This window comes from Desmodus rotundus, chromosome 7, assembly GCF_022682495.2.
Source record: "Desmodus rotundus isolate HL8 chromosome 7, HLdesRot8A.1, whole genome shotgun sequence".
Taxonomy (NCBI): Eukaryota; Metazoa; Chordata; class Mammalia; order Chiroptera; family Phyllostomidae; genus Desmodus; species Desmodus rotundus.
The window spans coordinates 115,008,498-115,026,378 of NC_071393.1; the positions used below are offsets into that span (position 1 = coordinate 115,008,498).

Here is a 17,881-nt window from a genome sequence, read left to right on the forward strand (position 1 = left end):
TTCGATTCCCAGTCAAGGCACATGCCTGGGTTGCAGGTCAAGTCCCCAGTAGGTTACGGGTGAAAGGCAACCACACATTGATGTTTCTCTCCCCCTTCCCCTCTCTAAAAATAAATAAATAAAATCTTTTAAAAAATAGGGATGCCAAAAGTACCTCCCTCAGTAAGGGTCTTCATGGGTCAAGGATCAAGTGAAGTTACCCATATAGAGCATTTGGCACAGACTGAGAGCTCAGAAAACGTTAGCTGCTGTTATTAATATCATTTTTATTGCTTTTTTATGGTGATAATTTTATTTTCTTCCTTAGATACCCTCACTACCTAATTCAGACAATGCAGGAGATAAGAGGACGTCTCTCCAGGACAGCTCATTAGTCTTCATGGCTGCTCCCAAATGTAAGTGAATATGGTTAAGTCCTCACTCGATGTTATCAACCAACACGTTCTGTGACGGAAAGGAATGACGGAAAATGCAACCAATTTTACTATAGGCTCGCTGATACAAACAAGGGTTAAGTCTGCAGCACCTCATCAACATTATAACAAAACATTTAACAAAACACTATTTGAGGACCTGCTATATTTAGCTGCAAAAAGATGCTTGTATATCTAATGAGGTGGTAAGAGAAAGTTAAAAAAGGAGAACTAAGGAATGTAGAAGCTACTAAAGAGGTATAGGGAAAAGCAAAGAGAAGCAATTTTAGCCCCTGAATTATTTCTCCTAAATGGGTAACTAAAAGGATAACCTAAGTACTAACTTGTCTTAAGAAAAATAATATATTTAGCATGAGTTCAATAGTCGAGCTGAATTTGGAGGTGGCAATGCCACTCCCCAGTAAAGATAAAATTGCAGCCCAGTAACAGTGACAGTACAAGAATCCTTCTGTTCCAAAACCCAAATGGCCTGGTTTTCTGGAAGTTCTCTGAAAGTTCTTCAGAAAAATGGGGGCATTGCTAAGTACTGTATCTCAAAGTGTGGCATGAAAACAACCCACGGCCAGATTCCCATGGTACATATGCCCACAGGACCTCCATCGCTGCCTGCCCGAAACAAATCAACTGTTGGCTTTGTTGGCCAAGGCAACAGTAACCTCTTATGACATCAGAAAGAGAACTCCTAGACTAACAAGCCTCATCACTCCACATGCCAGTCACCCATCCTCTGAAATGCTGGGAAACACAAAAAGCATCTTACTTCCCTCACAAGTCACTCAAGCAATGATCAGACCGTGACAAGCTCCAGGAGGATGCAGCATGAATCAAGAGTATGGGGATTTTCAGTAACTGTTTAAAAGAAATCTGATGTTAGAGTGATTTAGATGCAAGGGTAAGGAGAAACTGCCTTCCTTCCTCTATAGCCTGATTGTTCCTGTCCAGCACAGATACTACCACCTAATCCATACGCTTCGTCTTTCAAAAATTCCAAACCTCACATCATCCCAGGGTTTCCTGGGCGCTCTTCCTCCTGAAGTCCCAAAGCTGTGAGAGAAAGGCAGGGGCGAAGCTCTCCTGAACAGGCTTGGGAAAACATTTGTGGTAAGTCTGGAAAAGGTTGCCTGGAGACCAGAGGATCTTGAACTTTGGTTGTCCTGGCAACAACAGTATGTCTCTTGCTATTGAACCTGAAAGGTTAGCCCCAGTCAGCAAGGGCTAGCAGTGAATTTCTCCATTCAAAATGGCCTCTTAGGCAACCAATGATGCCAACCCCAACAGAATATAATGACTTCATAAATACTTAACAAATGCGTCCTGATGTGAGAGAATTGGAAAGACAGAGTTTCTACATTTTCAGATCAGAGGCCAGAAGAGGTATTATATAAAACCTATACAAATTCAACTTAATTTCTTTAAAAGATTTTATTTATTTATTTTCAGAGAGGGGGGAAGGGAGGGAGAAAGAGAGGGAGAGAAACATCGATGTGAGAGATGTATCGATTGGTTGCCTCTCACACACTCACAACTAGGGACCTGGCCTGCAACCCTGGCATGTGCCCTGACAGGGAATCACACTGACATCCTTTTGGTTCACAGGCCGGCGCCTAATCCACTGAGCCACAACAGCCAGGGCACAAATTCCACTTTAAAATGATTCTCTCATTTATTCAGAACTGTAATACAGACAACAGTTAATTCAATATTCAATTCCCTTATTCAACAGGGATCTGGGCATCTATTTTCTTTAAACAGATTTACCTGCTCACTCAAGGTATGCTGTGCTGGTAGGTATCTGTTGCTACAATGGAAACTCGAACAAAGGAGCGAGTGGTCAGGAAGTGGGAAATAGCCCAGCTGGGAAAGAGGCACTGGGGCCTGGGCCGCAGTGTGGCAGGAAGGGTGGGCAGGTTGGCAGGTTAATCAGGAAACATATGGGTGAACCACTGAAGCAGAAAGTGACTGTATCTCTCTCTCTCTCTCTCTCTCACACACACACACACACACACACACACACACTCTCCACAAACTCTTCAGTCTTTCTCATTAATCACATTTCCTATTCAATAAGGACCATGAAAAGTAGCACTTGGGCTCCCTTTGAGTCCAACAGTGCTACATCAGTCAGGTGGAACCTGATAAATAAGATGCAGCTAATAATTTTTTTAAAGTATACCAATGGCATTAAAAAGAATGAAGTATATATTAGGTACTAATATAGAAAGATAACCAAGATGCACAGAATGATAATTAGAAAATTAATAACCTCTAATGTAAAGTGAATGAAATGTAAAGTAATGTAATGTAATGAAAAGAACCACCAAAAGAAAAAACAGGAACGATTTTTTCAAAGATTTGAGAACATTTCAAGAACCCCACAACTACCTGGGGGGGAGCTCAAAACAAATGCTTAAACAGGTAACTCCTCCACGGACAAAAGCAGTGGGTCCCACCTCTCAGTACGGCACAGCCCCTACCTCAGACAGCAGAAAATACAGGGCTCAGGTGAAACCCTCAGGACACCAGTCATCGAGGATCATCAGAACTCCAGCTGACCAGGCTCAGTTTAATCACAGAAAGCTCCGTGATTCATATCACCTCGTGAGAACACAGTAAAACTATTTTTCTCAAAGTGCCTACCCAACCGGCCTGGAGGAGACCATCCAAGACTCCCAAGGGGACAATCCCTGAGCACTAACTACTGCTTACAGCATGCAATGTCCCTGATGGTCTTACCCAACCGTGAACCCACCTCTTGACCGCCTCGTCAAAACTCACACTGATCGGATTCATAGCTCTTTGTGTAACATAGTATGGATTCAGCCTCTTTTGGGAATGTTTGCAATACTTGGGTGTGACCTTCCACTTTGACTACCTTTGAGCCATTACAAGGCCATCGGCCAGTACATCTAAGTACACTTGAATCTCAAATCCTAATTAGAAGCATGTATTTCATGAATTATTCAAATATAATCATTTTTCATGTTTTTTTCTTAATATTATTCACACTAGTTAATACTCATTGAACATTTGCCATGCACCGAGTACTTCGTTTCTTAAAGTGTGCCGCTCTCATTTAATTCCCACCTCAACTTCATAAGGAACATTCTATTATTACCCCAATGGCACGGATGAGGAAAAACGTTTGAAGAAGTACTTTAAGGGCAAAGGTTGTTGCCTATCTTTGTCTCCACTCTATTTCCAGCGCTTCAAAGTCTATCTGGCACATAATGCGCTCATTTCTTTGTTGAATGAATGACTGAACAAAGCAACTCATTTCCCAGGGCCAAGTAGCTGGTAAGTGGCAGAGCTGGTAAGTGGCAGACCTGGGATTCTGACACAAGGCTGTCAGATTCCAGAGCCTAAGCTTTTAACTACTGTCTTAGTCCATTCAGGCTGCTATGCAAAACACCACAGATTGGGTAGTTAATCAAATGTATTATTCCTAACAGTTCTGGAGGCTGCAAGCCCAAGACCAGGACACCCGAAGGTTCTGGGGAGAACCTGCTTTCTGGTTCATAAACAGAGTCTTCTCACTGTGTCCTCTCCTGGGGGAAAGGGCTAGGGAGCTCTCTGGAGCTTCTTTCATAAGGGTATTGCCCTCACTCCTGAGGGCTCCGTCCTCACGACCCAGTCATCTCCCAAAGTCCCTCCTGACGCCAACACACTGGGCGTTAGGGTTTCAACATAGAAATTTGGGGAGGACACACATCCAGCCCATAGAAACCACAACGCAAAAATCACAAACCTTTTTCAGAGGGTAACTTTTCATTTTGATATATAATTTCAAACTTGTAGAAAAGTTGCAAGAATAATACAAGCAATTCCCATAAACAATTTACCTAGATTCACTAACTGTTTACATTATGCTCCACTGCAAACCTTTTAAACTCAATGGATTAAGCAAATCAACACAAGCACAGAGATTTTTTCCTGTGTAAACCAAGGCCTACCTAGCTTTATGCCAAACTCACGTCTATCCCGGCCTTTCTACCCCTCCCCGGTCCCAGTCTCTATCCCCTAACCCTCAGGGCAGCTCATGTCCCAGCTCCAATCTTCCCGTCAAGTTCCCTGCTTTCCCTCCAGACCGCGCACCCCCAGCATGGCCCCAAAGGCCCTGCCCCTTCCCTCAGCCTCTCTCCTAAGCTGCAGCCACAGTGACAGAGAGGTGTGCACAAGGCAAACCACAGAATGTAAGCAGTGTCCCCGGGATCGACTTCATGAATTCTGTACCGTAAAGAATGGTAACATAAAAAGTATGTAGGGAAGATAAAACACTGTGCTGAAGTAAAATCCTTAAAATACTAAAAACAAGCAAAATAGAAAAAAAGAGCAATTAAGCAAAAATACTTAAAATTAGAATCTATATCCAACCGTAAGAAACGATGTTTTATCTGTGGAGAGGCAGAAGGAGCTCTGGAGTAAAATGGCCAGGATTTACACCTGCTGCCACTTAGGAGCTATGTGTAAGCGATTGCTTCCTCTCTCTGTGCCTCGGTTTCCTTGTCTGAAAAGTAAGGATGGTAATAGTACTTTAGCTCATACAGCTGACATAAGGATTAAATGAACAAATCCTCTGAACTTTGGTACCTCATAAACAGCAATTACTCTTATCGTGTATCTGTTTTTGTTTTTGTTTTGTCTTGGCCAAATTTATACATGTGTTACTAGTTTTCCATTTATAGTGATTATAAAATGTTGCCTTCTTGAATAAATTAACTTAGGTTAAAAAAAAAAAAGCCCTGGCTGGTGTGGCTCAGTGGAAAGAGTGCCAGCCTGCAAACTGAAAGGTCGTGGGTTCAATTTGGTCAGGGCACATGCCTGGGTTGTGGGCCAGGTCCCTAGATGGGGGTGTGCAGGAGGCAACCAATGGATGTTTCTATTGCTCATCAAGGTTTCTTTCCCTCTCCTTCTCCTTCCCTTCCCCTCTCTCTGAAAATAAATACAATAAAAATAAATAAAATTAAAAAGACAACAGGTAGTCCATATAACACAAAGGCTGTCCAGGTAACTGAGCCTCAACACGAGGTCAGTTCACCAGGGCTGGGCCACACCACTCAGAAATGAATGCTGCTTCCTAGTTTTTCTTTGATATAAGGACCTATCACTTTTTAACTATTACCCAAGATTCCTCTGCACTCGAACTTCTAGCAAGATGAAGTCATTTGACAGATGTAAACTCCACTCGTGCACTTCCTTTTCTTATAACCTCTCTTCCCAGCCCAGGTTTCCAATCACCACCACCACCACCAGCTAGAAAACTGAGTGTTCTCACCACCCACTGGTACTCCAGTGAGAGGCACTCGAGGCAGGAGCCAACCGACCTTCAGGGCTTTGAAGATGACCCCTGGGTGCCGGGGAGAACGGGTGGTGTTGTTCTCTAGCTGCTGCTCCAAAGCACGCCGAAGCCCAGAGAAGTCTGTGGGAGGGTTGTAAGTCCTGGTTCCCTTGTAGTGAATGGAACTGAAGGCTTCAGGGAAGCGGCCCAGCTTCCGGAACCGGTCCTGGATGAGCTTCTCCGGCACCTCTGAGGGGTGATCTGGACAAGCAGAAATGGGTACATGAACAGTGACCTTTCTTTTTAAAAAAAAATAAGTCACCTTTCATTGCAAAAGTCTGACTCCGTATATATAAAATACATAAGCAGGCGGAAGCAGTCGATGCTGTTGGAATTCGGGCCGCCCTTGTCTGGAAGGAACCTGAGCAGGACTTCTATGAAGAGCATGCTGATGTGTCAGGATCTCAACTGACTTCACAGATACATTCCAGTTGTGAAAATTCATCATGTTACACACTTTTTAAATTTACTAATTTATTTTAGAAAGAGGGGAAAGGAGGGAGAAAAAGACGGAGAGAAACATCGATCAGTTGCCTCTAGTACGCAGCCTGATCGGGGACTAAACCATCAAACCAGGCATTTGCCCTGACTGGGAATCGAACTGGTGACCTTTCGTTTTGTGGAATGATGCCCAAACAACTGAGCCACGCCGGTCAGGGCACATTATACATTTTTTATGATGTGCACTTTTCTCTGTGTACATTATACTTAAAGAAAGTCTTTTTTTAAACATCTCATTATAAAAAATGTAAACATGTCAAAAGATAAAAGAAATACACGTCTTCTGTTCCTTCATACTCCCCAAAAGTAGCTACAATTAAGTACTTACCCTCTCAGACTTTTTTTCCTGTACACTTACCAACACATATATGCAACTTGCTTTTATCACTTAAGAACATACTATACCTGCTCTGACTGGTATGGCTCAGTGGATTAGGCAAACCAAAGGGTAACCAGTTCAATATCTAATCAGGGCACATCCCTGGGTTACAGGCCAGGTCCCCAGCTTGGGGCATGGGAGAGGCAACCAATTGATGTTTCTCTCCCTCTCTTTCTCCCTCCCTTACCCTCTCTCTAAAAATAGATAAATAAAATCTTTTTAAAAACTTAACATAATGTATCTGTCCTTGTCACGATATGCTAAGAAGTTCCTTATTCCTTTTCACAGCTACATACTCTTCCATCCCATGGATACACTTAACCAGTCACCTACTAATGAACACTGGAAATAAACAGCTACTTTGGAAATGCTGGTCTTACTCACGCTGGTGAAGCTGCGAATAAACTAGTGATGTATGAGTACTAGACTCCCCACAGTCGCACCAACAGTTATCTAAAATCCGTGGAGTGGTAGTACAAATGGATGCAATAAATATTTTAGAGGTAAAAGTTACAAGGACTCTTTATTTTTAATTTCCTTTCATTTTTAGTAACAACGAAATCACCCCTATTAATACTGTATCTATCTATGGCTTTAGCTCAAATTTGAAAGTCAAGTCATCAAACAGAAGTAGCCAAACTTCGGCAGTTAATCCCAAACCCATCTCCTCATGAACTCTTCCTGTGGCAGTGCTTCTGAAGGAAGGAGCGGGCAGTACCCAGTGGGTCAGCAGAGCCTGACCACCTGCCCTTCCCCCCATCATCTCACAGCTTCTCCCTGGACATTTAACCATCACTCATTTGTAAAGCAGAAATAGTTCATTTGCTTCCTAACTTTCACCTAGAAATCCTCTATTCAGAAATGAAATGCAACCAAACAAAATCAGAACATCTAAGGCAGAAGAAAACCGAATGATTAATCTGCCCACAGTTTTGGCGCTTCTCCTCCTACCCTACATAAACTCTGGCTGCCTTGGTTCCATTTGAAGGCTTCAAGAAGCAACAATGGTAATCCAGAAACAGCTCTGGATTTAGAAGTTAGAAAACTTTGTTTTGAATCCCAATTTTGCAACTTACTAACTGGAATCTCCTTAGTTATGCTAAGCTCTCTGGGTTCAGATTCTACATCTGTAAAATGGGACTGCTACTGATACCTGGCTGAATAACAAAAGTACTGTAGGTTAGCATTTACTTTAAAATAAAAAAACTACCTATTATAGTGCATGGCACAAAGCAAAAAAAAAAAAAAAAGTTATTTTTGGAGGGCTGGTTATCTCAAAATCCTCACCTGGAAAGTAAACCTTCCCCCCACCCAAGCTGTAAAGATCCAAAGTGGCACAAAAATGCTGATCCTGGGAGGTGGTCTCAGTCAACATTTCCAACCTCCTCCCCTTCCTTTACAGTCACTTGCTATGAGTTTCTTCCTCTACTCTGGAGCATTCAGATTTCTTGTCTTCCCACCAGACCCAGGTCCTTCATATTCTAACTCCTTTATATGGCCCCCGTCTGGCCACTTCCCTCCTGCTTCCCATCACTTCCCACCTAGAACTGTGACACCCTCCTGGTGGTCACCCTGCCTCTTCTAGGCATACCTCTCCAGTTCATCCTGCAACAGGCTGCTGGAGGCACGGAGGGGGGTGTCTTTTGAAAGCACAGATCTGATCATGTAACTCCCTGCCTAAAATTCTATCATATTTGAGAACTGAGTCAAAGCCATCCATGATCTGATTCCCAAGTATATCTCCACCATCCCCTCCCATACAATCTATGCTTCAGACACGCTGAGCCTCGTCATTTATTCATTGAGCAAGCATCTGATGGAGCCCACTGTGTATCACGCACTCAGCCAGGCCTTTTAGATACAGCGGTAAGAAGGGCCAGGTTCCTGCCTTCGTGGAGTTCCCATTCTCATGGGAAAAGATCAAAAACAAGAAAGCAAACACACAGCATGATTTCAGATAGCGATAGGTGCCCTGATGCAAATGAACAGGGTGATGTGGTAAGAGCGCAACCACTAGAATGCAGGAAGAACCACTTTGAAGGGGCCAGTCAGGAGAGACTCCGAGGGGATGAGAGTTGAGCGGAATGTGAAGGAAGTATGGCTAGCTGGGAGAAGGGTGTTCCAGGCAGACGAGTAGCATATGCAAAGGTGTGAACAGAGAAAAGGCTGATATGGCTAGTGGAGGCAGTATACACATGTCACTCATGCACATCCACACACACACACGCATAAAGGGGAGGGCATTTACTAGGTGGGGAGAGGGGATGAAGAGGGATAACTACAGAAGTTAAGATAGAACCTTGAGATGGAACCGAGGCAGCCAGAGTTTATGCAGGGTAGAAGGAGAGGTGCCAGAACTGTGGGCAGATTAATCATCCTGTTGGCAGGAGTCAGAGTGAGGATACCACAATCAGGAGCTGGAATTTTATTCTGATGTACTGCAAAGCCATTGACAGACAGGCTGGAAGCGGGAGTATGACATGACCTAGATTATAAACTGAGCTTTTAAAAAGATCACTCTGAATGCTGTGTGGAGAACGCAGTGAAGGGGGCTAGAATGGAAATCAGAACTACCCAGAACTACTCGCAGTTCCCTGGACACAACTTGCACCTTTAAACTACTAGAGATTTGCTCTTCTTAGAGCATCCCTTATCCCCTCTGCTCTCTGGCCAAGTCTTAAGAGTTCAAATGTCACCTCTTCTTTCCTAGAGCCCTCGGAAGGTGTAAAGTGTCCCTCTTCCGCACTCCCAAGGCTCTAGTACCTACATCTACTATGGAACAGAACACCTGTGGTCTCCCCAACGAGGCTGTGATTTATCCGAGGGTGGAAATTGTGTCTCCTTTCAGCTCAGTGCCCCAGTGCTCAGCACATGACAACGTGCACTTAGTGAACGTCACTGACTGAACAGGTAAGTGGTGTGACTGCTTTCGGGACCAACACTACTGTTCCCACCTGCATCCAATTACTGTTGTTGCACCTCCTCCCTCATCCTCCCTCTCAAGTGATGATCTTGCTTCCCATTTCTCTCAGAAAACACAAACAGCAAGACAATGTACACATCCACACACACATTTTTCTACTTATTTGCAACTAGGCCCACATACTCTTCCTCCTTTCCTGTTGTTATAGAGAACTGCCCATGCTCCTAACTAAGGCCAGTTCTTCTACGGTGCATCACTTCAACATTCCAGCTCTCTCTGACATCTGCTTTCCAGCGAATCACTCTCATCAGTACACAAATATCCGTAATACCTGACAACTTAAAATTTTAAAAAGGGGAAATTCCTTGAATTCGCACATCAGCCTCCAGCTATCATTTCAATTGTCTGTTTCCCTTTATAGAACTCGTTGGAAGAGTTGAATATACTTGCTATCCTTATTCTTCGCCTCCTATTCTCTTGATCCCACTCTGATGAGGCTTCCATGCTCACCATCCCTGGGAAACAAGTCCTACGCAGATCACCAAGGGCCTGTATTTTGCCAAAGCCATTCAACAATTCTTGATCCTCATCCTGACCATCAGCAGATTTTGACATGGGTGATGCATTCTGTCCTTCTGGTAACACTTCCTTGTGTCTTCCCCATGCAGAGATGTTTCTGGGCAATCCACCACCACCACCACGTTGCTACTACAGCCCAATGGCTGCCTCCTTGGACCGAGAAAGGTCAGCCTGTGACGCAGCACCCCGTCTACTCACCAGAGCCCAGTAGTTGAGTATGCACAGTCTCATGGAAAATGATAACAGCGGGGCCCAGGGTGGACAAGGGGACATCCAGGCCACAGCGAGCAGTGGTAGCCTTGAGCTCTTTGGTGAAATGCTTCAGATAAGCTTCTGAGGCATCCCCAAGGAACTTGAAGAGATCATTATGCAGCCGGTCTGCATGAGTTCGATAGATGACAAGGTCGGAGATGGCCAGGACCTTCAGCAGCAGCCGTGTTCTCTGGCTTAGATTCACCGTAGCCCCCAGGAGCCCTTCCGTGTCTATCACTGCTACTTTGTGGACTGGGTCGTACGCCGCCCACACTCCCACCGTGCAGGATTCCTGGGCAGGGGAGGTTTTGAAGACTTCGCGGCCATAAAAGAAAGTGTGGTTGAGGGTATGAGACTTTCCATCACCAGTATTTCCAAAAATGGAAACCACCTTCAGATGCTGATCAGGTTTGCAGTCCAATTTCCTAATGAAGTCCTCTTCATTTGTTACCTTAAAAAAAAAAAAAAAGACAATGAAATAGGGAAAGGGCATAACAGCTAGAAACGTGTGCAAGAACAAATGCTTCCCACAGTTAAGGTGGCAAGGAAAACAAGCCCCAGTATGACCAACTCCCAGCCAGCCCTTGCCCCTAGCAAACAGCTAACAGGAACTTTCAATGCCTTAGTCAGTGTCAGCAGTCGGTGGTCATGAAAGAGCTAAAATCATAACATTCTCAGAAGATGACATGGGAACAAATCTTTATGACCTTGGCTTAGGCAATGGTTTCTTAGATGTGACAGCAAAAGCAATACAACAAAAGAAAAAACAGATAAAGTGCACTTCATCAAAACTGATAAACTTTGAAAACTTTCATTCTGCAAAGGATATCATCAAGACAGCAAAAAGACCCAATGAATGGGAGAAAATATTTGTAAATCATGTATTTGACAAGGGACTGGTGTTCAGGATACCCTGGACTCAACAAGAACACAAGAAAAAAAATAAACTAAATATTTTAAAGAAATAATCTAATTAAATACTAAGCAAAAAAAATTTTTTTGAATAGACATTTCTCCAAAGACAACACACAAATGACCAATAAGCTCATGAAAAAGTGCTCAGCACCATTAGTCACTGGAACGTGCCAGTCGAAACCCCAATAAGATATCACTTCACACCCATAAGGACAGCTGTGATTGAAAGGATGGTAAGAAGTATTTGTGAGGATGTGGAGAAATTTTACTGCTCATACACTGGTGATGGGAATGTACAACGACACAGACACTCTGGAAAACAGTGTGGGAACTTCTCAACAAGTTAAACAGAGTTACATGTCCCAGTAATTCCACTCCTAGGTATACACCCAAGAAACCTGAAAACGTGTCAATACAAAACCTAAACGTGAACGTTCACAGCAGCATTATTCATAATCACCAAAGAGTGAAAACCACCATTATGTCTATCAACTGATGATTGAGTAAACAAAATGTGACATATCCATACAATAGAATATTATTCAACCATAAAATGGAATAAAGTACTAGTACACGCTACAACATGGATAAACTTTGAAAACATTATGAGAAGTTAAAGAAGCCAGACGCAAAACACCACCTAATCTATGATTCTGTTTCTATGTGTCCAGCACAGGCAACTTCATGGAGACAGAAAGTGTATTAGCTATTGCCAGAGGCTGAGGGAAAAAGGGACCAGGGAGTTATTCCTAATGGATCAGGGTTTCTATCTGGGGGATGAAAGTGTCCTGGAATTTGACGGTGGTAAGGGTTGTACAACTTTATGAATATACTGAATTGTATACTTTAAAAGGGTGAAATACATGGTATGTTAATTACATATCAATAAAGCTGTTCTTTTTTGAAAAGTTATTGGTTAAACTTCATCTATCCATAATTCCTGTTTACAGTTTAAAGATTTTATTTATTTTATTATTTATTTATTTTTAGAGAGAGGGGAAGGGGGGGCAGAAAGGGAGAGAAACATCGATCGGTTGCCTATCGTATGCCCCGACCAGGTACCAAACCTGCAACCCAAACATGTGCCCTGACCGAGAACCAGCAGCTTTTCACTTTGTAGCATGACGCTCAACCCACTGAGCCACACCAGTCTGGGCCCTGTTTATAGTTTAAAAAACACTGTATTCCTTATTAAAAGCAAGGGTTGGCCCTGGTTGGTGTGGCTCAGTGGACTAACTACTGGCCTGAGAACCAAAGGATCGCTGGTTTAAATCCCAGTCAGGACACATGCCTGGGTTGCAGGCCAGGTCCCCAGTAGAGGGCACGTGAGAGGCAACCACACATTGATGTTTCCCTTCCTCTCCCTCTCTCTAAAAATAAATAAATGAAATAAAATGAAATAAAATTAAAAGAAAGGCTGGGAAGGAAGAGACCTGGTGCCAATGAAATATCAGGCTGGAGTTCCAAAAAGATGCTCAGGACCCCTACTCTCAGAACAGAGAACCCCAGGAACAAAGCTCCTAATCCAAACAGGTAATGTTTTACTCCAGCTAAAGGAAGGATGAACCTTTACAGCAAGTATACTCCAGCCATAAGAGAAAAAACACCTTCCTGATACTCAAGAGTTTGCTGGTCTGAAAAAGAGCAGTTAGAGAAATATAAACAGACCACTAGATGTGATAATATAAGCCCTCACTTCCCCTAACCTCAAGATGGTAAACCACTCATTATTCTATTAATAACATTACTATTGTTACATAGTTTGGAGCCTTAATGTTAATGCTCAAACTAATAATTTCCTGAATGCCCACTGCAGTGACTGCCCTCCACTACATCCATGAGGGCAGGACGCTGTCTATTTTCTCTTTACATCTCTAGCCCTTGGAACAACTTGGCACAGAGGGCGAGATTAATATCCAGCTATTGAATGAATGAATGCCAGGCACCTTGCTTGGTATTTTAATCACTTTTCTCCACCCTCTATCTTCCATAGGGCTTAACACACAGCAGCAGTCCATCGACTTGGTAACGGGCTCACCGATTTACCAGACAACTGAGAGGAACAGGAAGTTACATGGAACGGCCCATTTTTGACTGGTGTCACTCAGCCAGACTGGTTCCAAGCTCCTAAACTGGCCAGCAAGAGAAACAAAACAAAAGCTCCCTAAACCTCTACCCACAAGAAGTCAGCTCAGGTCAGAGTGGCCCACCACACGAGCCATCCACCTTCTCAAACGGTCCCCTCAGTATCCCCAGGGATTGTGGAAGAGTCGATCCAGGGATTTTCTCCCCTGGAAATCCACTCTATCATGACTCGGTTAGCCCACAAAACCACCACCGGTATCCAGTATATGTAAGAGCAGGCACCTGAAAAGGCGCACCTGGGAGCCTTCAGGCACAGAATTAAATATCTCAATTATTCGCTAAATGCTATACATAATATACATAATATAAACGAACTATTCATTTGAGATGAAAATAAAACACTCCCTGTAAGCATCGAGGATATTATTTTGGCACTTGGTTTCCTGAATATTAAACACACATGTTCATGATTGGGCATATGCATCTGAGTCTGGTGCAAAGAATTCTGGGAGGAGAAGCTCAAAGCCCTAGGCTGGTTATTCTATTGACAGCCCTGGATAATCATTTAACCTACAGTGATTGTATTTTTTCACATGTAAAGTGGGGATATAACCATCTTTGCCTTCTTTGACTACGTAGTGGTCGCTAATCAAATAGATAAATGAGAAAATGCCTTGCAAACTGAAAACATGCTTCATTTTTCCTTCCTGTACCTTTCACATTACTTTGCTCCCAGTTATACTACTCAATCATCCTCAGGTGAGCCAGAAGGAGAGAACAGCCTAGGCCCAGGCCTAGGTGGTAGCAAGACTGGCTTTCAGTCAGGGGAGGAAAAGGTAAAGATAAGAAGATTCCCCTGGAGGAGGAAAGGAAGGAGCCAGAAGGGAACAGGCTTCTGCTCAACTCCAACTTGTTCTTCCTGTTTGTAATCAATGATCCCACTTTGCTCCATTCCTAGAGTGAAACAAGCTACCTGACTGAGGTCTGCCAAACGGCTCCACCTGCTTGAAATGGTCTTCAGCCCCTTCAAAACAGCAAAAGCAGGAGTGACCCCAAAGCCACCCCTCCCCAACTTCTGCCTTCCATCCTCCCAGAGCTTGTGAGACCACCTCTTGGACCTCAGACAAGTCAGAAACACCCGCATTCCAGTCCTGGCTTGGCCACTGCCTAGCCTTGGAAGGTTACTTAACTATTAAAGAAAGCCTCGGGGAAAGGAGATAACAACAGATTCTACAACCCCTGGGGATACTGAGGGGACTAAATGCGACACTGAATGTGCACTGCGCAAGGCCTGGCACACAGTAAGCACTCAATAAATACCACTCATTGTTATTTAAAGACCAGCCACTGGGAAGACGTCCAGGTGCTCGGCAGTAGCAGCTGGGCTGGGACCTGCCGGGTGCTCGGAAGTTGCTCATTCAGGTACTAAGTCAGCAATGGTGAGATCTAAACTTGACTCTACCTAAAAATGAAAGATCTTGCTGCTTGCTTCTGATAACTTCTTTCCTCTCCCTCTACTCAAAATAGCATAATAATGCTGGCCTTAGAGCTGACTCTTAGTAAAGTGACCATCTAATATCACACAAATCTTTAAGAAATCAAACAGTATACCTTTCTCTCTCTCACCCATAAAGCTTTGCACTTAGTATAGTTGTAAATAGAGTTTCTAAAATGAAAAATAACAGTACTCCATGATCTCCACTATTCCAGTTTAGAATTCAGAGAGGTTTATGGTAGTGAAGTGTCCAGCAGTCAACCTCTGACCTAGTCAGGCAACAGAATGATGACAATCTCCCTCAAGAAATTCCTTCTTGGCCCTCAGAGAAACACCCAGGAAGAATAGTCACATGGCCTTTGTTCTGAGGAGGCCCAGGAAGGGAAAAGCTAGAGATGGGGAAGGAACTGAAGTGCCCTCTAAGGAGGAAAGTTCAACAGAACATAGAGACTCCAGAAATGAAACACCAAAGACGACAGAAAACAACCCCAAGGAAAGTAGCTCAGCCCCGAGGTCCTTCCAGTTCTGGCCTCCCTGGATGAGGAGGAGGATCTCATCTGTACCAACTACGATCATACAGTCCTTTAAATTTTTTGTAAAGATGATCCCTGTGGCTAAGGGCAAAAATCAGCTCCTAACCCAAAGCAGTGGAGAGAGCTAAGGGACGCTTGGTGGCTGTCACTCACAACCTAACAGTCATCATGAATCCCTACAAGGAACCTATCCGTGTGGCACGGTGAAGCCCCTGACTCAGCAAACTGGAGGGGAACAAGTTGGCACACAGGAACCGAGCCCACAGATCGCTTTTCCCGTGGGGAATCGGGCCTGCACTGTACCTAGGCTGCTTTGAGGCTTGCTTTTTGCTAAAACTCCCCCACCCTGAGGCAGCAAATGTTTACTGCATATCTTTAAAGTAACTTCCTAAAATCTATGCTAAACCTCCCAAGGATGGAATGTAACAGTTCAACCACTTTCCCCCTTGATTTGCAAATATCCGTTTCTTTGAAGTAATTAGCAACATTCTTTCCTTTGTTATCTGTAAAAGGTAACCACCTAAAGAGAACCTGTGCATAGTAAATGAGGACTATCCTCAGTGTAATGTACCCAGAAAAGCAATAAAAGCCTGTCCAGGCAGGGTTCTGGGCACTACCTCACTCAGAGGGTGGCCATGCCGTCCCTTTTTCTCCACAGGACTTCTGTAGTCCGTGTGAACTTGTTCATAGCAGCCACAACACATGGACCCCACTGGCTGGAGTCCTCATCAAATCCCACCCTGAACCAGCAAAGATTATTTTATCCCTCTCTATTGAGATTCTAAAACTAGTCTAAGGCGATAGGTATTGTCAAAGTTAAGTTCCTCTTAATTACTTTTCTGTAGTGGTCTCTGGTTTATTTTGCTTTCATTCCACTTTTGGCTGAGTTCAGTGGAAGAGACCAAACCCAAGGAAACTAACCAAATTCTCACTCTTATCAGAACTGGGACTACTATCCATCCCAAAAGGAACCTATAACTGATTCATTTCATTTAATTAACACACATGTATTGAGCTTCACCTAGTGACTGGCACTGACCTGATGTTAGACCAGCAGATACAGAAGTTGGGTTACGGTTTCCTTCTTCTAGAGGAGGGAAAGGGGAAGTGGAAGGTAAGGGAACTCTTTCCTGAAAAATCCAGACCCACTTTCATCATGTTAAAAGAACTCCAGGGAGCCCTGGCTGGTGTAGTTCAGTGGGCTGGGTAACATCCTGAGAACCAGAAGGTTGCTGGTTCAGTTCCCATCAGGGCACATGCCTGGGTCCCTAGTTGGGGGCCCACCAGCCTATGTTTCGCTCACACATTGATGTTTATCTCCCTCTCTTTCTCCCTCCTTTCTCCTCTCTCTAAAAATAAATAAAATGAAAAAAAAAGCACTCCAGGCAATGATTTAAGTCCATCGCCCAATTTTCAAACAGTATTTTACTTAAGCAACGTCAAACAGATCAGTGGCCACTCTAATTTGAAAGTCCAAATGACAAGGAGGTTCCATTCCAAGAGCAAACCCCATACTGCCAGGAAGTTCTTATAAACCTGTTTCTCCAACCCAGCGAGTTCAGAAAAATTCCTTTCATTCTATCCTAAAAGAAGTGTATATCTTTGTGTTTATCCATGTATGTATCAATAGTTTTATATAAAAACGCAATTGTTTCTTAACCAAATGTTTTCTTAAGACCACTGAAGTCAGGAGCCTGGCTTTACAAATACATTGAGCACATTCGGTAAGGGCAAAGGTCACTTTCTTCCATTCCAGTGTCCCCAAAGTGTTCCATTACTTGAGAGGTCAGGAATTCTCCTCCCATGTCTTAGAACTGCCCATGGTGCTTCTGACACGTGGCCTCACAGACGCCTGTGGCTCCCCTCCTACTCCAGCAGGAGAGAGGTTTCTATACAGAGACGATCCACACAATGAACACTTTAAAAAGTCATTTTTAGCTTCACAATCAGTATCTTTGACCTCACCCAACTCACTGAGTTCAGCTCTCAATTTATATCCGAATAAAAAGCTTTCCCAAGCAAAGCTGAATTCTGAGGACAGACTGGAAATACTGTGTCATCCTCAAGATCTACATTATCCTCAAATGACTCTTCCAAGGAGCTTACAGATGGGAGATTCAGCTTCCCTTTTAAGTGGCATGGCATACCTATATTTGGCTAGCTATAAAAGCAGACATAACGTCTGGGAAAGACTCTGAGACTTAGCAGTAGAAGCACCAGGCTAGAAAGAAGACAAGAAAGCTAGGTTCGAGTCCACCTCTACCTGGAATACACCAGGGGCAATTCACTCAACCCTTCTCTTGCTCAAAGTCTTCATTCTCAACCCACCATCTCTATTAAAATCAACCTGGTTCTGAGCTTCCCAACTAGACTGTATTCCATGCTGGCAAGGAGTCTGGTCTGTACTGTTCACCACCGCAGCCCTAGCACAGGGCCCGACACATAATAAG

At 43.7% G+C, this 17,881-nt stretch overlaps 1 protein-coding gene across 2 annotated transcripts in view; it reads right to left on the reverse strand.

The window, feature by feature from the left end:
- Positions 1-17,881, reverse strand: part of ZFYVE1 (zinc finger FYVE-type containing 1) — a 45,195-nt gene that overhangs the window by 12,510 nt on the left and 14,804 nt on the right. For both annotated transcript variants that reach the window (XM_053927839.1, XM_024567439.3), the window contains exons 3-4: positions 10,350-10,854; positions 5,756-5,970 (exon numbers count right to left, since the gene is read on the reverse strand). In XM_053927839.1, coding sequence (XP_053783814.1) covers positions 5,756-5,970; positions 10,350-10,854 — 720 coding nt within the window. The remainder of the gene's footprint in view (positions 1-5,755; positions 5,971-10,349; positions 10,855-17,881) is intronic.